The 25174-nt window shown below is 47.7% G+C and overlaps 1 protein-coding gene across 3 annotated transcripts in view; it reads right to left on the reverse strand.

The window, feature by feature from the left end:
* The window catches only part of TTC7B (tetratricopeptide repeat domain 7B), a 271311-nt gene that overhangs the window by 66161 nt on the left and 179976 nt on the right, over positions 1-25174 (reverse strand). For all 3 annotated transcript variants that reach the window (XM_037984383.2, XM_007987574.3, XM_037984385.2), the window contains exons 16-17: positions 12402-12518; positions 5193-5290 (exon numbers count right to left, since the gene is read on the reverse strand). In XM_037984383.2, the coding sequence (XP_037840311.1) occupies positions 5193-5290; positions 12402-12518 (215 nt within the window). The remainder of the gene's footprint in view (positions 1-5192; positions 5291-12401; positions 12519-25174) is intronic.

Here is a 25174-nt window from a genome sequence, read left to right on the forward strand (position 1 = left end):
AGATTATCAGAAGGTAAAACAGGCAAATGAAGTAGGTCTCACAAGAAAGGAAAAACCATGTTTACAGAGAGAGGGTTCCCGGCGGGGACCTGCGTCACTGAATGAATGAGCTGCAGGGGGCCACACAAAGGTATCGGGTTTGGGATGAGAATGAAGATGAGAAGACACAAACAGGTGGAGAGGAGATTCGGTTCTTGAAAGAGGAGAGGAGGAGGAGGAGGAATCTGACACTAAAAAAGTGAAAGAGAAAAAAAGGGTAAAGGCAAAAAAAAAACTTTAGAAACACAAAGAAAAAAATAAACTCGCTTTTAATATACTCACATAAGCTGCAAAGAAAATGAGGTCATGTAATACACAATCATTCCTCTACTTGACAATAGAATACAAGTGCTTTTCGAAGAAAACAAATTTGTTTTTCCGCTGGTTATTTAGTTGGTCCACAACACCACCATCGAATAAAAATAACTCAAGATTTACCTGGGCACAGATTCAGCAGTGTGATCTGCTGAAAATAATACATCTTTAGCCTACAATATCCAGAATATTCTAGAGGAAACAATTTGCTTTTCATCTGGAACGGGTTAGGACTTGACTTTACATAGATTTGTTTTTTATGAGAAGCACTTATATACAGTTTACTTGAAAATAAGGTTTTCCAAGGTGCAGAGTACCGAGGTGCAACACTATGTCATGGTCCCAGCATTATGACAAGGGGGTGCTAAGCTTTCTGGGGTGGTCTATGGTTGGGTGTGCTGGTTGGGCACTTTGGGGAAAAAAGCCAGTATGGCTGCCTTCATGTCTTATAGCTGGAGGAACACATGGCAATGGGGAGACCACCACAGCTGCAATGAGAAATTTACTCAAACAAAGTGGATCAAACTTTCAAGTTAAAAGACTTATTTTGCTTTGGATAGGTATTTGTTGATATCTACCAATTATTAAAGATAAATCCCCTTACCCCACATCCTGTTTTAAAGGCAAAGGAATAAAATATATATTTTTTCATTCTCTATTGAAGGAACTACCAACTTATTCCAAAGACAAGACAATGACTCAGAGCTTCAAAGTAAAGACTGTCACTCTATTTGAGTCCTCTTCCACTGGCTGGGACCTATGAGATGGCAGAGGCAGGAGGAAGGGGCGCCCAAGGTGATACCTAAGGGGAAGTCATGTTCTGAAAGGGGGGTTATTTTAGTTTGACATGTCTGTTTAATGAAACAAAATTCCACTCTATTAGCTACAGTGGACTTGGCCAGTTCAAAGCTTATGGACATGGGTGACTCCTCATGTTATTCCACAGCTCTGCATGTGGACAATTTCAGAGGTAGGAAACCGTATTCCAGTTAACCAACCACTTCCAAAACCATGAACACTGAGGCCGCACCGTATAAGGACCCAGGATATATAATAACAGTATTGTCGATTTTATATATTTTTAAGCTCTTATCAGTTAGACATATATCCTGAAATTTTAACAGGCAAAATAGGATGTTAGGGACTTGCCTTAAAATACTCTAGGAAAAGCAAGTATGGGACAGGAGGGAGAGATCAAATGAGAATGCTGATTGCTAAAACTCACTGGTGGGCAATGGGAATATTAGTATCTCTGTTCTGGCATATTAGAAATTTTTCCATAATAGAAATTAAAAAACAGAAAAAGAAAATAAATTTAGTTTTGGGGGAAAACAAAAAACAAAACAAAACAGATCCAAGAGGACTTGAGGCCTCACAGAGGAATCTGCCTGCACAGTGGGTGATCCTGGGCCGGTGCCCCAGGGTTGGCAGGATCTCGACAGCGGACGTTCACTGTGGCTGTGGCTGTGCACCCTCACGGATGCTAACACCGCAAAGCTCTGCTTGTGTCGGACGCCTGTGCCCTTTAAAAGGGATTTAGAAAAGCAGTGAAGCGTTGGGCATGATGCTGATGAGCTGCCACCCGCCAGGGCTGGGTTCTCCCAGGCCACATTTGATCTCAGGGTCACTTCTGTTTCACTGGGAACCATTCTGACCTCAGATAAGGTCCTTTTCTCTTTTCCTCTATAGCCCAGTTGCTTTTCTAGATGGGCAGTGCTGCAGTAGATATTCAAAATTAGCCAGGCTCCTTTAGCACATGAAAACTGTTCAAAGGCAAAGGGAGGAAAAATGACTGTGGTCATGCTGGATGGATAAGAATCCAGAAAGTAAAATCCATGTGTCATGGAATACTATATGACTGTAAAAAAGAATAAGGAAATTCTCCACGGATGGATATGGAGGCATCTTCAGATATGCTGTGAAGTGCAAAATGGCAGGTGCTCAAAAGCATATATAGTGTGTGATCGTTTATGTAAAGGGGCAGGGGAAATGATATATATGCTTGTTTGCATGAAAAAACACTGGAAGCGTAAACAAAAAGCTAATAAATACGGTTGTCTTTAGGAACAAATAAGATGGACGGGCAGGGAGGGAAGCCAAACTTCTCTACAGCACCTTGAGAATTAGTTTTTGGCTTTTGAATTATGTAAATGTATTTCCTCTTCAAATCAAATCAAGGTGAGGGAAATAAAAAATCTGTGGGTGGTTCGCAAGGCGGGCTTCTCCACACAGGTGTGTGAATGAGAGTATCTGCCCGTTCTGTGACTGCACCATGAGCTGAACCACATGCAGTTGGGCTCTATTAATCAAGGTGGAGGCATTTTTCCCCATTTTAAAGCAAGCCTTCCCAATGTGTAAGTTTCTTTGATTTACATTGTCATTTCAGAATGTTTTACCCTTGTTTACAAATGATAAGGCCTCCTAAAATGGCCTTCCATTTTTCTAATTCTCTGATCTCTTGGTTAAATTGCTGGCGTGCAAATCAGTATTTTGCAGCTGCCTGGTTGGGTGGGGGGCAGTGTAGGGTGGTGGCAGGAGTCTCAGAGGGACTCTCGTGGATGACTCGACAATGAAACCATCTGTGGCAGTGCCTGAGAGGCTGTGGCTTCCCCCTGTTGTTGAGGAACGGTATAGGAGCCCACGGTCCTGACTCCAAACACCTAGGCTCTCCGGAAATGAATGGTGGCCCACCTGAGAGACGGGCTGCATCAGTACCAATAAGCAGAGGGGGAGGAGGAAGACCCGGGGGCCAGGCCCAACCCAGGGCAGTGACACCCCAGACTGTGTCACATAGGCACATCTTTCCTAAACACCGTGGCATCTGAGAAAGCTGAATCTGAAGAGAGAGACTCTCAGGCACACTAGGGGAAATGTCCCAAGGGGCAACGGGAAGAATGAATAACAAGGACCTCATTTATTTTCTGACCCTATCTGTCCTCAATGTGATGTGGCATTAAAGTCTTGGGACTTCCAGGGAAATTAAGGTCCAGGCCAGCTGGAAGGAATTAGTGTGGCTGTTCTCACAGGATACTCAGGAGGGAGAAAAGCGGGGAGACAGCGCTGGGTAGCCACAGCAGCTGTTTTGAATCAGCCAAAATTGCTGCTGGTGCTATATATATAGTGTGTTTCACTTCCTCTGATTCTCTGTGTCTGAGCCTCACCTTGCAGTGGCTAGTCCTGACAGCCTGACCTCTTTCCTACAATGACAGGGCCTAGACAGGTGCCTCAGCAGGAGCTGGGATGAGGCAGAACTCTGCTGTGCTGTTCCAGCCAGGGTCTCTGCCTGGTGTGCAGTCTAAGCCCACCAACGACCGCTGACCTGTCTGGAGAGTGGTCAGGCCACTCCAGGGGGCGAGTTTCTCCATGGCTCAGTCCACATTTTAAGCAGCAGCTGCAAGCCAGATTAAACTGCACCAATTTACGATTTGTGCCGCTTCCAGCACTCAAAAATCTTTTGACCCAGGAGCCGCAGGACCTATGGATCTGATTTCTCAAGCTGACTTTAAATTTGGTAGAAGGGAGCCTAGGGCAGATATGCAGTCTGCAAGGCAGCTGTGGGGGTGGGCCTGGCTTGAGCATCACATCTGGCTCCCAAAGGCCCTATCCCTCTTAGCCCACCTGGATAGGTTTTCCGGGGGACAAGCCCTGGCAGTGCAGGACTCAGAGCTGCTCTAGGGCTTTCTTTGGAAAGGTTCTGGCAGGAGCTGGGATGTGGCACAAGGGCCAAAAAACAACCTCGTGGTCCCTTTCATGCAGCCAGCCCATAAAAGACCAGGCATACCCAGATAGAGATGAAGCCGTACACAGTCCCCTGTGGGTGGGGGAGAAGGAACAGGAGCAGGTTCCAAATGATGCTCTAGAATGATTTTTGAGGCTCAAAGAAGAGCAGGTCTATGTGTTTTGTGGGTCTGTCAAGTCACCCAGGTTACCACTGAATCGTTGGTACAGGTTGAGCGTCCCTAATCTGAAAATCCAAAATCTGAAATGCTCTAAAATCCAGACGTTTCTGAGTGCTGATACAACACAAGTGGAAAATTCCGCACCTGACTTCACGTGATGGGCCACAGTCAAAATGCAGTCAAAACTTTGTCTCATGAACAAAATTCTTTAAAATATTGTATAAAATTGCCTAAAATTAGGCTCTGTGTATAGGTGTATATGAAACAGAAATGGACTTTGTGTTTAGACTTAGGTGCAATCCCAGGATATCTCATTATGCTTATGTAAATATTCCCGAACCCAACACACTTCTGGTCCTGGGCATCTCAGGTAAGGGACACTTCACCTGGGTCACCGTTGTGGGGTCTACGCAGGTGGACTCACTCCCCTGTACTCAGGCGAATGTGGAACACACACACAACGAGGTGTGCAGATTTGCTCATAGGCAGGAAGTGCCTTGGGCCTCTGCGTGGGGACAGTGGAACCCACCTGCCACCCTTTGGGGTCTTGTGCTGGGTGTTTATATGTGCAACTGATTAGAAAGCGAACCTTGCTTTCAGCGAGGTCTGAAACCCAAAGCGAGAGGGAGACACAGGGAAGCAGAGGGGAAACCTGATGGGGACAGAAACCACCTCATTTTAGTTTCAAACTTTAAGTTCCAAGAGCAAAGGGGGAAACCGATTTCAAAGCACTGTGCTGGGCAAACCATATGACTGGCCCCACCGAGAACAAACACTTGAGAAAGACACTGGAGAAATGCACCTCGATTGAGTGTTTAAACCATTTGTGCGAGAAATTATTCCAACCTCAACCCGATCAGTCTCATCCCATGTCACTTGGTCCCAGGCCCCCACATTCTCCATGACACCATTTTGTCCCCTCTGGCTTTTTATTCTCACCTGTCTCGGGATCACTGAAGTCTGGCAAAGTAATTGTATTAAGCTGTCGTCTGTCAGCAATGGTTCTATCTAAGAGGCTGCTCCCACGTCCAGAATCACTGCAAAACACAGCTACAAATGTCAGTCACCTGCAAGGTGGGAGGAGGGAAGGAAAGAGAGGCAACCTGTACCGACTCCTGAAGGCCAGTGAATACCTTCTGTGCGGTTTTTATGTTCTTCAGCGTCTTTCTTATGAAGGAGGCATCCTGCTTCCTGGCTCGGCCTGGGCTGGGATTCCTTTCAGTGTTCACTATCACAAACAGGGCATAAACCACACCCACAGACCCTGGCTAATTTTGGCCTCTTTTGTGTCATTAGAAGACACAAAAATGAAAACTTCAAGCTTCGTTTTCCATCCACCTTACAAGGGGAAACTGATTGGCATTAGCAACCTTAGAAAGTGAAGTCTCAGCAAGTGAGTCCATGAACACGCCATCCATGAAGAGTTGTCTTCATGAACCAACGCTCCACACCCGTGCTTCTAAACCCAGGCTGCATGAGAAAATCACCCAGGACATCTCTAAACAACAGACACCTAGGTCCCACTGTGGACTGAACAAATCAAAACTCCTGGGCTGGTCGACATTTTTCACAGCTCCTCAGATGGTTCTAAGGTGCAGCTGCTGGATTCAAGGACCCCCGACCCCCCTTTCTGACTGTGATCACAGTCATGTGCTCCTCAGGGTCCCCAGAATGTAAGCCTTCGTGCTACATCGTGTGGTTAACTTTCCTGCAGGTGTACGAGCCCTGTCTAGTGTTCCTAAGCTGGGGAAAGCTGGCTGCTAGGGATATGCAGGGACTGGGAGAGAACATGGCAGGGTTTTGGTGGCAGCCTCCATAACACCACTCCTACCAGCTTCCTGCACTGCCCATCTCTACTGAGTCCCCTCTCCAGCTTGCGTCTACAAAACAGGCTTGGCATTGTTCACCCGGTAATGCCACACGGGAGACCACAGAGGGCCTAACTGGGAAACGGTTAAGGGATCTCAGCCAATATGGATTTCTTTTTTAAATTCTGGGAAGCTTGTAGGTAAACACTATTGCTTTTTTCCTGTATCATGATATCCTATCAAAGCAGCTCCAAAAAGAATCACATCTGTCTCTTGAAGTTTGAATCTTCAATGCTTTTCTTTGAATCTATTTTCTTTTCCAATCTGGGGGCTTTAAGAGTGATTTTTTGTTGTGAAGAAGTTCAGATTCTACAATAAAGGAACACAATTTCCTTCCTTTATGCAGCTGTTGCCAAAGCAGTACAAACAAGATTTGGCATGAAACTTAATACAGTTTACAGGCTGCAATTTCCACATCCAGCGATTTCTCTAACTACATTAGACAAATCCACAGGAAGCAGAAGGAAACTTCCTTCAGGACAGACTGTTTGTCAGCCTATACTTATTACATCATCTCAGACATGTTTTTTGGGAACTGCTCTTTTAATTGTTTCTATGACTGAGAAACAATACATGTCTCCGAACAGAAGACAACATAAAAGTACACGCAAATTTCCATTCATCACAACACTGACTGAATATTTCTAGCACAGGTCTGTCCAGGTAGCATTTTTCACATAAATGCTCCTAAGTGCAAATTATCTGAATATTGCAATGGCAATCCACTTAGGAGTTTTTCAGAAAATTTGTCTTAAAATACAGTGAAATGATGACATATTATTCACCACCTTGGGGATTCCAAGACACGTGATGAGGTACTGGCATTGCAAAGGAAGGATGTGCCTGGGTTTCTGGGGGTCCAAATCTGAGGTTTGTTTCAGACATTCTCATCTTCCAGGCTTCCCATCTCACCATGTTTCAGTGTTGTCACTAATGAGGAGGTCACTTTGGGTGAAAGGCAGCTTTCCCTGTGCCTCACTGACTTCCCTGATCAGATGAAGATAAGGATTGTTGTCCTACACAGAACTGTGTGAGGATGACATAAGGTCACATAGATGGAGCATTGTGAAGACTTACAACTTTTAGGTACATGCCAGGTGTGGATAAACCCACATACCTACAACACACATCTGAGGTTAATATGGCCAGTCAATTCCTGCAGCCAACTTATCCCTAGGCTTCTGGTGCAATTGTAGGAGGTACGGGGAAGCTGAGTTAAAATGTTAGAAACCCCAAACAAAACCATCATCTGAATTTTGAACCTCACTCCCTGACAATGGCACAGGATCCACATTCCCTCCACCAGCTGGGAAACGGCGTTCAGTCACATCCTTAGTGTGTCTGCCTTAGTTCCTTCTGAACACAGTGTGCGCGCAACAATCCACTATTCAACATAGAGATGCTTTTGTTTCCACATTGAATGTTTTCTCTCTAAAAATAATTAGGGCTGGGCACAGTGGTTCATGCCTGAAACCTCAGCACTTTGGGAGGCTGAGACAGGAGGATAGCTTGAGCTCAGGAGTTCAAGATCAGCCTGGGCAACATAGCAAGACTTCATCTTTATTAAAAATAAAAAAATAAGTCAGGCGTGGTGGTGCGCACCTGCGACCCCAGCTATCTGAGAGGCTGAGGCAAGAGGATGGCTTGAGCCTGGGAGACAGACTGCAGTGAGCTATGATCATGCCACAGCACTTCAGCCTGGGCGACAGAGCGAGACTGTCTCAAAAAAATAATAATAATAAAATAAAATAAAAACTAAAAATAATTAGGTATTTGTGACCGATTAAGAATTTTACTGGATGCTTGAAGCAATTCTTAGTTCTTCATTTACATGGTACAGAGTCTTCACCAATCAAGATCTGCATTTGACCCCTAGAATACTGGACAAGGGGCAAGGAGAGGCCTTGAGCAGCCCTGAGTCTCCCTAACTTGCTCGCTCTGGCCAGTCTCTCAGGCAAGCTGGAAAGTCACCTTCCTCTCTCCCTCTGGGACACATCTGCTCGGGCACTTCTGTGAACCACCCATTTCCTCCTCATGGCCCAGTCACCTCGCCTCTTCTCTGCCAGGCCCTTAGGCTGCCAGGAGCACTTCCCAAGGCAGGAAGGGAGAGAAAACCACTCCTGGTGAGTGCTGGTAGTAGAGGGAGAGGAAATGGGAAGGATCCCAAATCCATAGTATGTAAGTAGGGGATGCCCACATGTGTAGATGCACACATGCAGGGACTTCTATTCCCTATAGCCACTGAATTGTAATGAGAGTTAAAGTTATACTGGCCATTAGAAGCCTCTCTTGGAAATCCTCTATCTTCCACAGCCACACAGAGGTTAAACACAAGAGGCTTGGTGGTGGTGGGGTGGGCTTGGAGTCAGAACGCTGGAGCTCTTGTCTCAGCTGAGCCTCTTCCCAACTCCTGGAATAGTGCCTGGCACACAGTAAATATTGCACCTAAAAGAAGGGCCTCGGCTAGGGAACCAGAACAGGGGCAGATCGGGGAGGAACTTCTGTTTTTGGAGGCCTGGATTATAAGAGTCAAGGTAAGTTCCCAATATCCCGGAGCCTCAATTGTCTCATCAGTAAAATGGGTATGAGATCATATGACTTTTGCCCATTTTATGGGGCTGCTTCAAAGATGGAATGAGGATACGCTTTATAAAAGAAAAGCTCCACCTAAATGCTGGTGACTGTAAGGATGAAATGGGATCTCTGACTCCTAACTGAGGTTAGAGCAAAAAAATGTGAATGTGAGTATGTGTGTGTTTAAATGCTGTTTGTTGGCAAGTAACTGAAACAGGACTTTGAATCATCTGCAGATGTCACCTCATGGGTACATGATGGAGATGGGTCTAGTAGCAGTGACAAGAGGGGGAAAGAAGTGGTTAACAATAAAAAATGAAAAGAAACTGGTTGTCAGCTCAAGAGAGGCAAGCATGCTAGTGTGGAGAGAGCTTTGATGTTAGGCCTGGGGCTGAATCACTGTTCTGCTACATATTCAATTGGAAAAACTTAGGCAAGTTATTTAGCCACTTTTAGCTTCAATTTTATTTTCTGTAAAATGGAAGTAATGGTAGCTATCTTGCAAGGCTAATGTAGGCATTGAAGATAACACATCAATGGCCTAGTGCAGTGCTGGCAGGGAGAAGGTTCAAGAAACACGGTTATTACCATCCCTGGCTGAAATGCTCTGCGATTCAGTTCAGGGAGCCTGCTGGGACCTTCGGGTGAGATTCTAGTCAGAATTCACACTGTCTTGAGTGGCCAGGTCAACATGCACAAGGACTGAGGGAGCCTTACACTTCACCCAGGGAGAGGAGACAAAGCATGAGACAGATTTCTATCCCAACTGCAAGCAAAACTGCAGACCGAGGGAAATAGAATCCAGGCTTCTGAAATGACAAACACCTCGCCAAATGTAAGAGAACGCCGCCCACCATTTTGCTCACAGCAGGAGACGCATCTCCAACTGCAGGTGGAACGCTATTTGCAAGTTTTCCAACGCTCAGTTTAGCGACTAGCTCAGTGTAATTTTTTTCCCCCTCTTTAAGCAAAAGTTGAGAAGAGGGAATGGGTTGCTGAGAATACGAAGCTAGAAGCTAGGGTCTGTTCTCAATTTGGCCACTCACTCCCTGCTACTGCCCACGTCTTCCTCGTCTCACTGCCCTGGAGGCCTGTGCAGAGCCTGGGGTGGATCTGGAAGGGGGTGGGGAAGACTGGGGAACTGGCAGGTCGAGCAGAGGGCCCAAAACAAACCCAGCATGCTCAGAAGCAAGGAAGCTGGACGTCAGCACGGACCAGCTCCGGGGACAAGCCAAATGCGGCCTGCCAAAATGCTTTCTGCTCAGTTTTCATTTTATTTTAAAGAAGGCATGATTCTTAGGTGCCTGTTCATGTGATTCCACCCTTCTCTAAATCCCTGTATGCCCTGATCCCAGCCTCTTGGCTGCTGGAGCCGCAGCGGCCCCACTCTGGAGCGCTGCAAGGTATGTGTCCCCCGAAAGACACAGCCCTTCCTTCAGGCTTTATTCTGTTGCCAGGGTCACCTCTTACTGAGCAGGCTGGGGGGGAAGACTGCATTTACACAATGATAAAGGCTACACAGGAGAAACATTTATTTCTACCCAAGTTAAAAAACCAGACAGGACACTCCTTAATAAGGGGCTGCGTGATTCACCACCCCTCCCTTAAGGCTTTGTGGGGAGATAGAGGGGGAATTCTGAGTGACCGGTGGGGCCTCTACCGCCCACCCCATCTGCCAGTCCCCACCAGACACTGCCTAGAGCCAGGGTCCTCCCCACTCTGGCCCTGAAGGAACCTTCAGGAAACGGAGGAAGTATGGACACAGCCCAGGCATTTGGTTAAGTATTTTTAAAAAGCTTTCCAATTCTGCTATTTTTTTTCTCCTCACATTCAATATTCTTGGTTGCTAAGTGGGAGGGAATGTGGGGAGGTGGGAGAGGTGTGGGAAACTGAGGGGAAATTGGCAACACGAAGCTGATGGGTTTATTTTTTCATTTCTAAAGGGGGTACAGGCAAAGGAACGCGCTCCGGCGCCGAGGCAACCTGCCTGGGCAGCATCTCCGGCTAGCTGCTTCGGAGGCAGACTCCCCCAAATCCTGACGATTTCATAGGCCAGGAGTGGGGGCTTTCGGGGGAGATAAATGTGGACAGTTTCTATTTTTGCTCCCAGACTTAGAAATGTAGAATTTTTAAAAAATTAAAATGATCTTTATTTTGAGAACATATCCACAAAAGGGAAGAGGCCAGTCTCATGATTACCTTTCACCAAGCGCAGGGCGGGTGCGCCCGGCAGCACAGCGCCGCGCCATTTCTGTGCCTGGGAAGGGGACTCCCAGCTTGAATGGGGGGGGGGGGGACGGGGCGGGGGGACCTAGGACTGCTTGGGGAGGGCGGGGCAGGGGCTGGACAGCACATGGTTTTCCAGGCAGAGTTCTCTTCCTTCCAGGTACACAGCCCACAGGGCCTGGGGTCACAGGTCTGTCTGTCAGTTTCCAGGGGGTCCATCCCCTTAACAGGGCCCTGACTTTGAACATTTTTTTTAAACTGCAGAAACGTTTGTAAAGCAAATCTCACAGGGAACCCCATCTCTGTTCTGCTGCTTCCGTAGCCCTCCCTCCCTGCTGGTGTCTGCAGACCACGGCCACCAGCCCACTGCCCACCTCACCCTTAGTACTCATTTACATTTTAGGTGACACGTTTTTAGGCCCCTGATTCTTAAAAGCATGATATCAGTTACACAGGAAGGTAAAAAATACCCTGAGTGTATGAGCAGTTGTGTGAATTCACTTGAATCATTACATCCCTTCTCATTACATGACTTCCTTCACTTAGTAATCTAAACACATGCAAGGGAAAACTGTGCAAGACTTGGAAATGGGCAAATAGGTTATTGGGTGTCCGTCCGTGGAATGCGGGGGGTTGACCAGCAGACCTTCCTGGGGTTATCTGACTCTAAAGGGGCAGGCACCATTGACTCACTTCCCATTGACTGAGCTACTTTACAGCTCTGTAGGGGTAGAAATTAACCTGCAGAAAACTGAGAATAAGGCAAGTGAATTTTGTTTGTGGGGGAGAGACAATTGATGTTGTCACCCTGTAGTAAAGAACCCCAAACGATATCTTTCATCGTCTTACAGGATGCTGTTTTTGTATCTACTTGCAAATCATTCAGCATTCCTGCCTATGAGTATCTGTTCTTCAGACTCTTCTGTGAATAGGTCTTAACATTTTCCGGGTTCCTGCATGAGTTAATAAGGCAAATAAAATCTTTGACATGTGTGTATTTGATAGTTGTATGCACCATGATTTTAACTTTTTCACAGTGATCTTTTATCAGGGTAATAGCCACTAGCATGCAGCCTGTTGTCTGTGCAGGTCTTTTAAATATTACTGCAGGAACCCCAACTGGAACACAGAAGAGACTGGTCTGTACATAAATTACCAGAAAGATAAGACTTGTCAAAGGAGTTAGGTAAACGGGTGGTAGAGAGAAACTGGATAGAGATCCATTGTGAATTGAGCCCAGTGGGTCACTACGGCAATGAAAGCAAAAGAAACCCAGGATCTGGAGGCTGCATCAGCCACTGGGACAACAGCACCTTAAACATGGAGTGTGAAGCTCCACTGCTATCATCTGCCACTTTTGGGGGCCTGGAGGTGCACAAGGGTGACAGAGTTAATGCCTGCTGAATGCCAATCAGAGAAGGCACTGATAGGCAGGGACCCATGCAAAAGCCACGCAAAGCAGGCCCTGCTGGCCTCTTACCTGGGGTTGGTGAGGTTGTAGCAGGATTTCCATATCTGCAACATGTGCTTACAAGTCAGGAGTGCCTCGTCTGGGCCCCGGCAGAGTGACTGCAACTTCACTTTGGAAAATAGTAGTCTGCAGTGGGGAGACAAAGGGAGAAAACACTGCAGCTCAAGCCACAGAGTCCCCATCCCAACAAGACAAGCGGTGGGCTTAGACCCAGAAGGAACTGTACTCATTTCAGAAACTATCCACATGTGTGGTCCAAGGAAAGCGGGATTCCAGAACTCCCGGCTCAAGGTGTTACTTTGCATAAGTCTCGCCACTAAGGCAAATGCAAGCACGATGTGACTATTTGTGGTCAGGCTGAAAGCATTAGAGTGGCCAATTTTATTCAGAACACAGGGAATTTACTAAAAGCATGCTTTTTAGAACCAAACCAATTTATTTATGAAACCTTAAAAACTCATTAAAAGAGAACTTGGTTTATTTACAGAATTACACAGGAGACATGACTCAGTTGATATAAATATCTACAGATAACCCTCCACAATGATGCTCACCGTCCTGTGAGCTTCAAAAGCCTGAGCGGAAGTCCCATGAAGAAGGGCAGCCTCTGGCACAGGCCCTCAGCTCCTACATCTTCCCATGCCTGCTACTGAGGGCCGAAGGTTCCTTCCGCAATCACCTAGGTCTCTCTTCCCTATTTTTTGTTACCATCAACTGCTCCACCCTCCATCCACACCTTCTGGGCACTAAGCTCAGAATGTTCTCGCTTTCGTGGCCCCTCAGGGTAATGCCATTTCCAGATTCTACTTATGTTTCTCTGCGGACATCAGCCTAGGTGCCTGTAGACATCAGCTCTCCTGGCCCTTGCACTTGTCACCACTATCCTAGTAAAAGTCCCAGTACGAGCCCAGCTTCCTTCCTTGTGTTCTTCCTGTCCCCTGGCTTACCCAGCTCTCACACATCTTATTATAAAGATCTCCAAAAATCATTCTTTCCCCCAAGATGGACTCTCGCTCTGTCACTCAGGCTAGAGTGCAGTGGCATGATCTCGGCTCACTGCAACCTCTGCCTCCTGGGTTCAAGTGATTCTCCTGCCTCAGCCTCCTGAGTAGCTGGGATTACAGGTGCCCGCCACCACGTCTGGCTAATTTTTGTATTTTTAGTAGTGCTGGGATTATAGGCATGAGCCAACGTGCCCAGCCCCCAGAAATCATTTTTGTTCCCACCTCCTTTTTTTTTTTTTTTTTTGAGGACGGAGTCTTGCTTGCAATCTTGGCTCACTGCAAGCTCCGCCTCCTGGGTTCACGCCATTCTCCTGCCTCAGCCCCCCCAGTAGCTGGGACTATAGGCACCCGCCACCACACCCAGCTATTTTTTTTGTATTTTTAGTAGAGATGGGGTTTCACCGTGTTAGCCAGGATAGTCTCGATCTCCTGACCTCGTGATCCGCCCGCCTTGGCCTCTCAAAGTGCTGGGATTCCAGGCGTGAGCCACCGCACCCTGCCTGCATCTTGTCCTTTAAGGCACTCCACCAGCTAGCCACTCTTCTTTCACCATCTCATCCGACTGGACCCATTACTTCTGCCAATATGGACCAAATGCTACCTTTCTGGCACAACTCTATGGCTATACGTGCCACGTCCCCAATTGTAACTTCCACTCATGCACATCTTTCTTTAATTCTTCCCAAACCCAGCTAGAATCCCACTTAAATAAGTAAGTCTTCTGTCAATACGAGTTTTATCCCTTTATCTTCTCTACTCAGTATGTGCCATATTAGCTCATGTTTGCTGTTAATAATAAAAAGAAGAAAAAGAGAGGGAGGAGCTCCTGCTGACTGAAGGCATCCCATGTGCCAGACTTGTGTTTGGCACTTCACACGTTGTCATGTCCTTGGAAGAAGCTGTCAAGGCAGGTGGTGTCTAACACTCTTCAACAGATAAGGAAACCGAAGCTCTGGTGCCCTTTGGTTGTTTTCTGGATGTGATTTTCTCCCTGAGGACAAGAGCCCTGACATCTCTCTCTGCCTCTCTGTAGCCTCACCTCCAGTACCAAGAACTGTGCTCTGAATTCATGGGGCCTTAAATCAGCATTTACTCACCGACTACTACTTTTTCTATAAACCACAGAAGATAAAGCAAGGTGTTTTAGAGATTTCAGTTAGACATCCAGGAGAATTCCTTCACCCTGCATGATGTGAGGTCCTCATTCAAAGGTACCTTAGAGGAGGAAAGTCTCTTTTTCATATGTGAGAGGTGGAATGAAAGTGGTCCTAACCCATCACTGCCCAAGTTCGGGATAGGTTCACACCAAGCACCCCCAGCACCCCCTCCAAATGGAAGTCCAGGGTGGTGTGGTGCTCCCAGTGGGTCCAGGGCTGCGGCCTCCCCATGCCTGGGCTTGCAGAAGCCTGGAATGATGGGATGAGGGCCAGGTAAAGGGAGGGATGTAGTCCCTGATCTACAAGCAAGTGGGCATAAAGAGCGAGGCCAGATGTGAGAACAGGGCTCAGCTTCTGCTCAAAAACATCTCAAGAAGCGGAAATGCTTTGGAAGCCTTACCAAGACTGCTTAAATGGGATGGCAGGCGCTCAGGGTGCCTCTGGGGGGATTTAAAGACACCAGAAGCTGACTCCTGCTGAAGCCTGCCCGAGTCCAGAACATGATGGGAGTACTTTTCCACCAGAATCTCCCACCAAACTGGGGTCAACTAAGAGAGTTGACAAAGGAAGGAGAAGCTGCCAAATAGGTCACCATTGGGTAGCGAGGGTGAGGAGTGGTTGCCAAGCAATTGCGGCAAGGGGAGGCCCCACGGAGGACTGTGGGGGGTCCAGGAAGCCGTGCACGTGCTGCACAGGCTGGAGCTCTCTGGGGGCCATGCCAAGAACTCTCCTCCAAGGGCACCTACCTCCCAGAGGAGGTGCCTGCCCCACAGCAGGCAGCGGGGTGCCTCTAACAGCAAAGAACTGTGATTCCTTTAACTGTACCCAAAGGAGAGAATGCCAGAGTGAGTCTCTAAGCCTCAGCTTGGGGGAACAGTTTTGAGCAAGCCTTCTTGGCTGGAAAAAGAACTTCTAATTAACATAAAATAACAGCTTTCAAACACTTGACTCAGGATATGGAGTTGAAAAGGTGTGGGCTTGGATTTCAGAGAACCAGACAGGAAGGACAATGGTAGAGTGGCTGAGCACAAACGATGGAAAAAAGCACTTGGAAGACCTCTCAAGAGGAACAGCATGAAGAGAGGCTGGCAGAGAAAAAGAGCCAGGGACACAGCAGGGACAAAGAGGAAGGCCTGCAGCTGCTGCCCAGGTACAGCTGGGATGATGGGCAGAGGCCACGCGGGTTCGGCCGGGACGATGGGCAGAGGCCACGCGGGTTCGGCCGGGACGATGGGCAGAGGCCACGCAGGTACAGCCGGGACAATGGGCAGAAGCCACGAAGGTACAGCCGGGATGAGTGGCAGAAGCCACACAATTGTAGTCAGTACAATGGGCAGAAGTCACGCAGGTATGCCCAGGACAATGGACAGAAACACCTGCCCCGCCCGTCGCCAACACTCCCTGGGATGCCCAAGGGAAAGCAGGAACAGAAGTTGCCGCCTTTTCATCATTTCCCCAAACCTCAGCTTGTTTACAAGATACAAAACAATACTGAAAACAGAAGCAGTGATGCTCGTCATCCTATTTGCCAAACCTGCTTACACACTTCAAGACTGTTCAAAAACATCTGGCTGGGTATATGTTACATTAGCACAGAAAGGAAGAGTACAAAAACAATGGTCAGCATTCATTTGCTGTGGCTGACACCCAAAGATATAGATTCAATGTGCTGAGGAAACCCTGAGGCAAAAAGAAAGTTACGGAAAAACTTGCGAAAAGTTAACATTTAATACATTTCAATATGTCTAACTGTCAACATGATGAAGAGGGCAGAGGAGACGAGGGTGAGACTGTGAGCTAGCCACACAAGTTCATGCATTTAATTTTTTTTGAGACAGAGTCCCGCTCCGTTGCCCAGGCTGGAGTGCAGTGGTGTCATCTTGGCTCACAGTCAACTTCCACCTCCTGGGTTCAAGTGATTCTCCTGCCTCAGCCTCCCAAATAGGTGGGACCACAGGCGCATGCCATCACACCTGGCCAATTTTTGTATTTTTAGTAGAGATAGGGTTTTGCCATGTTGGCCAGGCTGGCCTTGAACTCCTGACCTCAAGTGATCCACCTGTCTCGGCCTCCCAAAGTGCTGGAATTACAGGCGTGAGCCACCATGCCCAGCTATGAATCTAATTTAAAATATATATATAGTAGCCAGGCATGGTGGCTCACGCCTGTAACCCCAGCAGTTTGGGAGGCTGAGGCAGGTGGATCACTTGAGCTCAGAAGTTCAAGACCAGCCTGAGCAACATGGTGAAATCCTGTCTCTACAAAAAACATAAAAATTAACTAGTCATGGTAGTGTGCACCTGTAATCCCAGGTACTCAGGAGGCTGAGGTGGGAGGATTGCTTGAGCCCTGGAGGTGAAGGCTACAGTGAGCTGAGATCATGCCACTACACCACTCTAGCCTGGGTGAAAGAGTGAGACCCTGTCCCCCTCCCCCCAAAAGAATATTTTGTTCATAGACTCATTGAAAACTTACAGCAAATTAATGAAGGAAAGAAGAACCTTGCTAAAGTACCAATCAGATCTCATTACTGATGACCCAAATCTAGCATCTTATACAATGCCTTTGCTGTCTGGCTCCTGCCCACCCACATGCTTAGCTACCAAAGGATTTGTTCATTGCCCATCACCTACGCTCCCACTCGAGCTGTGGTCAATTTCCCCCACGTGTCACTCTCCTCCATGACCCTGGCTGTTTGCACATGCTGTTCCCTCTGTTTGGAATACCCTTTCCATCCATTTCTGCCTTTTAAGCATCTATTCATCCTTCAAGATTCAGGTCAAATAGCAACCCCTCACTGAAGCCAGACTTAAATAATAGGAGTTAAACCTTCCAAATGGAAACATAACTATAAAAAACACAAGAGCTCACCACTGTGAAATCATAAGCTACAAGCCAGGAAACTTCTGCTTTGAAGACAAGCAAAATAATAACAATAATAACAGCAGCTGCCAGATACTTTAAATATTTAATTCCAGATTCTTAACGACAACCTGCAAATGAGGCTGAGTCAAGTAATTTGCTCAAATTAACACCACTAGTGATTGGTAGGATAGAAATTTAAACCCAAATCCATGTGAGTAAGAAACAGAGAAGGATGACTGAAAATCCAACCATACTACTGGCACTAATGAAAACACAGGACATTTTCTCATCCATTGCCAAATATTTGAAACTCTAAAATGTGCAAAGCTCTGTGCTGGCTGTGTTGAATACAAAGTGGTATTACATACATTCCCTTGCTTACAAAAAATTGACAATCCAATTGGAGAAAAAGACCTGACCACTACTATTGGGCAGGACTTCTAGTTTTGGGCCACATGATGCCCTGAAACTTGAGTAGGGCTACAGGTGAGCAGGCGTTTGGTCTACCAGGCGTTGCTTCTGGGATCTTTCATACATCGTTCTTTAAAGAACAATCACATTTGGCTGGGCGCAGCGGCTCACGCCTGTCATCCCAGCACTTCGGGAGGCCGAAGCAGGCAGATCACTTGAGGTCAGGCGTTTGAGACCATCCTGGTCAACATGGTGAAACCCCGTCTCTACTAAGAATACAAAAATTAGCCGCGTGTGGTGGCGCACACCTGTAGACCCAGCTACTCTGGAGGATGAGGCAGGAGAATCGTTTGGACCCAGGAGGCAGAGGTTGCAGTGAGCCAAGATTGCGCCACTGCACTCCAGCCTGAGCGGCAGAGACTCACTCTGTCTCAAATAACAAAACAAAAACAAAACAAAACAAAAACCCAATTGTGTGTGTGTGTGCACATGCATGTGTCTGTGTGCATGTGTGTCTGTGTGTTCATGCACATGTGTGTGTCTGTGTGCATGTGTCTGTGTTCATGCACATGCGTGTCTGTGTGCGTGTGCATGCGTCTATGTGTGTGCACGTGCACATGCCTGTGTGTGTGTGCATGTGTCTGTGTGCGTGTGCATGTGCACATGCGTGTCCATGTGTGTGTGCGTGCGCGTGTGCGTGTGTGTGTTTTGTGACTTGTCTTTCATCCAAAAGTCTGGTGTATATAAAATCTAATTGTTTGAAGGACCTCGTTCATCAAAGTTTATTTTTCATTAAAACACACAGAAATACTATTTTACTGTACTTCTGGAATATTTTAAGAATCTCAAGATAACTCTTGAAATAATAACTATGTTTGGCTAGGGTAGGGCTTAGAAAGAAGACACAACTGCCCCTGAGGAAGCTCTGGGGCACGCGGCATCATTGTGACTTTCCATTGTTCCCCTCAGGAAATGAGTCAGAGCAGCACTGGTCAGGGCCAGGCTCAGTGTCTCAAACCATTCCCCAGGAAGACTTCGCTGACTCCCTGGAAACTGCTCCCAACCACTGGACTCGCACCTCTAGTAGCTCACACCCTAGTTTAGTTTTAGCCTTGGCCCTACCCCAGTGAGTCCCAGACTTGGGCAGGGGCCAAAAAGAAAGTGAAAAGGGCAGATATTTCTGATTTCTGAGCTGTATGAAGAACTCTTGATGAAAATAAATTAGAGTTCAGACAAATACTGAAGTAACAATTCCCTCCCATCTTCTAGAAACATGCATATTAATACACAAAACCTTCACTAATTAGGTGATCCGTGAATGCTGCAGTCTCAGGAACCACATTAGGGGGAAATCACAGGAACCTTGAACATTTCGTATCTCGTGCTGATCTGTGTTGCGAGCTCCTGGGCTCTGTGTGCTGGGGCCTGCTCTTTGTTTGTTTGTCTACTGAATGCAGGCAGGAATGCAAAATGGCTGTGCAGAAAAGCATGCGAGATCTGCCCAAGTGGGGCAGCGGCTGAGGGGGCCCTGGATACCTTCCCCATCTCTTGCTGCCTCTTGGGAGCCTATCCAGATGGGGAGCTGTAGCAGGGCTGGCTGTCAAACATCCGAAGGAAAGTGAGCATCTATCACCAGGTAAGAGAAATAACGGATTAGGCTGAGGGGGGCAGGGGGCAAGTATGTTGAAATTTTCACTTGAGAAGGTGTTTGGCAACTGGCCGATCAGAATGGTAAGAGAAGTCAAAAGAGATGTGCCAGTAGCACGTGGTGACTGGGAGAAGGCAGATGGGAATGTGAAACCAGAGAACTCGGCTGGGAACAGAGAGTCTGAGATCAGCCCAGTGCTGCCCAGGGAGAGGGATGTCATCGAATCCATCGACCCAGGCCCTCAGCAGGGAGGAGGGATTCCTTTCAGGTTGCCATGTGGCTGGAAGGAAACTGACCACGATTCATTTTCACCACCATTTCTGAGGGCCCACCGTAGGCTGCTCTTGGAGCCACTGCTCTCCTGGCTGGGTTTCCAAAGCACCCCAATCCCAGAAGGTGTTCCATCTCTGCAAAGAGCAGCCTCTGGTCCCAGGCTGAGTCACTGTCACTGAAAATCAATACTGTCACTGGCCTGACCTCCACCAGGTGGGCCAATGATGCTGGGATGACAGCTGTGCATGTCCTGGAGCTGGGAGGCCTCAAACCCCCCCAAGGCCCCTCTGGCAACAGCTGGAAGGGATGAGAAAGGATGGAAGAGTTCATGTGACCATTCCCACTAGATACCGAATACTGCATGGGGCCTCCCAAAGTGCACATCCTCAATAATGTCACGTGAATCATCGAATTCCTGAACGGTTACACAGGAAATATACAATTCTTAGATCATCTAGCTTAACCAATTGCTGCACTGATGTGCTATTCACTGGGGTTCATCAGAAAACACATAGATGTTTCCAATTAATCCAAAGCTGGAGAGGCCTTGGGTCCAATAATACTTTGCCACTCAGAGTGTGTCCGGGGCAGGCAGCCTCAGAATCCCCCGGGAGCTTGCAAGACACAGAAGAATCTCCAGGTTCTCCACTCACCTTAGACCCACTGAGTCAGAATCTGCATGTAACCAGATCAGCAGGGGATTCCTGTGCAAATTTAAGATCAATGACGAAGCACCACTCTCGTTCCTAACTCTCCGTCCTAACCTGCCATGGTCTGATTTTAAAAAGAAAAAAGACTTCCCAGGGAAGAGTTCTCACAATCCCTGCACTTAAGAAATCTGGGTTCATTTCATTCCAATAAGAACTGGGGGAGCATGTCTTGGAAGACATTTTTCAGGATGATTTTGCTCTTAAGTTCGGTGGGAATTCTGGACAACCATTTACATTAAGCCCCCAAAGGAAGGCCACCCCTGCCCGTGTCTTGAACAGAATGCCTCCTTCCCTCTGAAGGGGTCCCCTGGATCACATTCGGAAGGTACTATCGCCCTGCCCGGGTCCTCCACATATCTCCAGTGAAGAAGCTGGGGAGGCCACAGTGTACCCACTGAGGGGGTACCATTCATACTGTCACCCCCATAAAAGGCACCTGCTTGAGTCTGCAGAGCACTGAGTAATCATCCCCTTCCCATTGTGGGTTCCCCAGGGGCTGAAAACTCAAATGTCTTCCAAAACAGGCAAGTGTGACCACAAGGTCAGCAAATTCAAACTTTTTTGAAATGCGTACTGGCCTAACACAACCCTGCTAGCCGATGCCAGTTTACAGGCTGCCAGCTGGAAACCGCGTCTATATGCTTTTCATACATCAAACCTGAGGACCTGGTTTCTGTTACAAAACCGCAACTGCATGCCAGCCCCAGTCAGTCCAGGCTGCCAACAGAACCAGTAACGGGGGGTTTGAAGAGCACGGACGACTCCTCTCCTAAGCGCATCTTTTCTAGGAAGGAAGCCCTGGCAAGTCACTGGCCTGAGGAGGTTTTTGGCGAACTTCTGTCTGGGAGTTATTTAACCACAAAGGAAGTTCTAGAAACTTAACCACTTTTATTTATCTTATTTTGTTTTGCTCGAGACAGGGTCTCGTTCTGTTGCCCAGGCTGAAGTGCAGTGGCTCGAGGGTCAAGACCCTCAACCTTCCGGGGCTCAAGAGATCCTCCCGCCTCAGCCTCCTGGGTAGCTGGGACTGCAGGCATGTGTGACCATGACTGGCTAATTTTAAAAAAATGTTTAGTAGAGATGGGGGTCTCACTATGTTGACCAGGCTGGTCTTGAACTCCCAGGTTCAAGAGATCCTCCTGCCTCAGCCTCCCAAAGTGCTGGGAGTATAGGTGTGAGTCACTGCACCCAGCCCATGTGACCACATTTAATGTCCCCGGCTGCTGGAGAAGGGGTCACAGCACACCAGGCTGGCACATCTGGGACACTCACATGGCGTTCCTGCCACTCCAGTCTCACCCATCAGTGTGAGCGCAGGGCTGCATCATCCCAACCTAGACTCCCAGATCCACTGTCCTGGAAAAATCCAGGCTACACCTATTTAGCAAAATGAAGTTTCTCAGGGCCAAAGTATGAGGAGGAGATACCTCGTTCTTCAGAACTTAGCAGCCCTTATCTCAGCCGGGAGGCTGCGGTGAGTGGCGGTGCTGGGGCCGAGGCCGTGGCCATCCTGGGTGGTTTGGCTGCACCTCCTGGTGTCCTAATCCTCCCTCCTCTTTGTGACAGGCAGGAGCTCCTGTTAGAGCTCATATCAGTTACATTTTGCTTCTCATTTCAGTCAAAGTGTCAACAATCTGGAATACTCCCCCATCCTTCTAGCGGTATTTTTAGCATGAACAAACAACTGACATAGTTAGCTGGAATAAATCACCTCAAGAAACCCCAGTTTGGCTCAGTTTTTGCTCCCACGTCAGCTATTAATCTCCACTCAGATCAGCATCCAGGAGCCAGCACCTAAGCTGGAGATGACCTGGTCAGGTGCCACTGAAAACACCTCTCAAACCTCACTGCCGGTGTTCCAAAGACCTCTCCAGTCCCTGTGAGTGACATTTTAATGAAGGGAGCCATTTCATGTAGTGCCATCCACGAAGCCAGAGAGTCTAGACAGCCAGGGCTATTTCTGAGGGCTCCCTGAGCGCATGGTGTTAGGGCTGGGGGCCTGCAAAGCAAGTGAGGGGCCCAAAACCCAACCCCTGATTTGGAAAATGAATTGAACAAGTGCCTTTGGAACAGGAAGTGTCAAATAGCCATCTGCTAAGTACATACGTGAACAGGACATGTTTGAAAGCAAGTCTTCCTGTCAGACTACTCTGGCTCCTAAAAGAAATATATTGTTCTCTCTGAACTGTAAAGCTTTTTGGTAATTTCTGACATTTGGGAAGCAAGTCCCAGGCCTCTTCTGCTCTGCCAGCCTGCCTCTCCTAGAGGACCTTCTCTCTGGAGGATCTCTCGGTCTTTATTTCCGGCTGAGCCCCCAAGGCCCTGATTTCCCCACATGCCCCAGTTTGAGGAGGGGAGCACAGTGAAGAAATGAGACATTGGGACGCAGTTCAGCAGACAACGGCAGATGTCAAAAGAATGGGAATCCGACCACCTAGACTTAGAAGGGGAAGGGCCTGGGCCACGATGTGATATGGACTTCATCCATAAAGCTCTGTGATATAGAAATGACGCCTTCTGCACAGTCAGGAGTGAACTAGGAAGGAAGGGGCCTGGCAGGGCACCGGGAAGCCCAAGCGGCTCTCCAGGACCAGAGGTGGATGTGTCTCTCTGGGCTCTGGGGCCACATAGGACTGCACATCCTTGCATCTACCAGCCGCTCCTGTGAATCCTGGCCTGTTTTACATTTCCTGCCTTCTCTGCCTTCATTTCCTGTGTGTTCCCACGAGGGGCTATTTGGTTTCGCATGGCTTGATTCCACTGTGCCAAGGGACACTGAAGGCAGGACTTTTGTCCATGCCTGGCCTGGAGCTTGGAAACAGTCAGCCCTCCTCCCTGAAGGTGAGCGATTCTTCGGAGGTGTGGCACGCTCCAGTGTGATTCTGCCTCCACATCTCACTGTGCGCTGCGTGAAGACAGAGTCGGTGCTCTGTCTCCGGCCTTGGCCCTCCTGAGCCTGGCACCATGCCTGGCTGAAAGCAGGCGCTCTCTACCCATGAACTGGGGGAGTGTTCAAAGGACAGTGAATCTGATCATCTGAAGGTGGCTTATCAGTTCTCACCAGTTGTTTTCAGCTCAGGATCCCCACAAGAATACTTATAGGATAAATTTGGAGATTCTCTTCTTTCTCTTCCCTGCTCTCAGGTTCCTTTTTAAAAATTTTTTTAATAGTACTTTCCTTATGCAAAAATGCAAAAGATCATATTTTTTTCACAGCTGACTGGACCAGCAGGCACCTTATACCGCTGATTTGCAGAAAGTATGGTCATCATTTTATCAGATAGTGAAACTCAGTAAAGTAGAAATCAAAATGGATAATAGATGAAACACAGGCAGACACAAGCTTAGCTATGAACAAAGAGCTGCCAGGCTACTCTGCACGGACAAAAGTTTCAAGCATGCATTGCACAGACAGGTATTAATGTTTGTAGCAGATAGCCCGGAGCCAGGTGCTTGGGAGCCAGAGGTTTCCAGGAAACACCTGCAAGAAGTCTGAAGAGGACACTCTCATACTCTGAATTGTTGAGTGAGATATGGGGAGAACTTGGAGATCTTGGAAAGAAAAGCACGAAAATAAATAAACCTTCTGGAAGCTATGACTGGTGGAGAGTGGCTTTGGTGTGGGCCTCACCATGGTGCCCCTCCTGGCCCAGCCTGGCCTCTCCCAGCTGCTCAGCTTTCTGAACCCGGGGCGGCCAGCCAGTGCTCTCTTAGGTGGCTGACAGGGAGGCTGGGATGACCTGAGGGCTTCCTCTCCAGCATCCTCAGAAAAAACTAGAAAAGGGAACTTCCCTGGAAAGGAAGCAGAATATCCCATGAGGATTTAAACTGGGGGACACCAGTCATATGCAAGCCTAGTACTGGTTGTGGAAATGGGGGAAGGGGTTTGGGCCAGCACCACTCCCAATCTCAGGACATGGCTGTCTCCAACCCCGGAGAAAGGAGGATCCTCCCATAAACAAATGTGGCTTCAAATACATTTTCCCACCATCTGCCCTCTTCCAATTCTTCTACTTTTGCCTCATAAACCAAATCTTCAGTTTCCAAACAATTTTTCCTCGCATTTGGGGGATTTTGTCCCTCTTGACAAGCATCTATGTTTAGTGAAGGCAACAGCACAGAGCCAAAGCCTCACAGAAAGAGGACACCCACGTGCATGGGGTGCTGGGAGGCTGCTTCCGTGGCTCAGCAAGTCCATCCCGGAAGAACATTGGCTCCGTGATCCAGAGCCAGAGAATCTCAAGGGCAGAAGGGTCCCTCGTCATCTACGAATGCTGGAAACCCTCCTGCAGCCACACATGTCAACAGAGGGAGCTCAGAAAGTTTCCTTTCTTTAAAATGTAGTAAAATATATGTAACATAAAATTTGCCAGTGAGCCATTTTCAGCATACAGTTTAGTGGCACTGTGTACATTCACGCCATCATCAGCTTCCATTTCCAGCACTCTGCGCGTGTTGCACCCACTGAACAATAGCTTCCCATTCCCCTCCCAGCCCTGGCAACCACCCTTCTACTTTCTGTCTCTCTGAGTTTGACTACTCCAGGTACCACATATAAGTAGAGTCACACATTATTTGTCCTTTTGTGACTGGCTTATTGCACTTAGCATAATGTCCTCAATTTTCATCTATGTTAGTACATCCATCAGAATGTCCTTCTTCTTCTTCTTCTTCTTTTTTTTTTTTTAGACAGAGTCTCGCTCTGTTGCCCATG

This window comes from Chlorocebus sabaeus, chromosome 24 (assembly GCF_047675955.1).
Source record: "Chlorocebus sabaeus isolate Y175 chromosome 24, mChlSab1.0.hap1, whole genome shotgun sequence".
Classification (NCBI taxonomy): domain Eukaryota; kingdom Metazoa; phylum Chordata; class Mammalia; order Primates; family Cercopithecidae; genus Chlorocebus; species Chlorocebus sabaeus.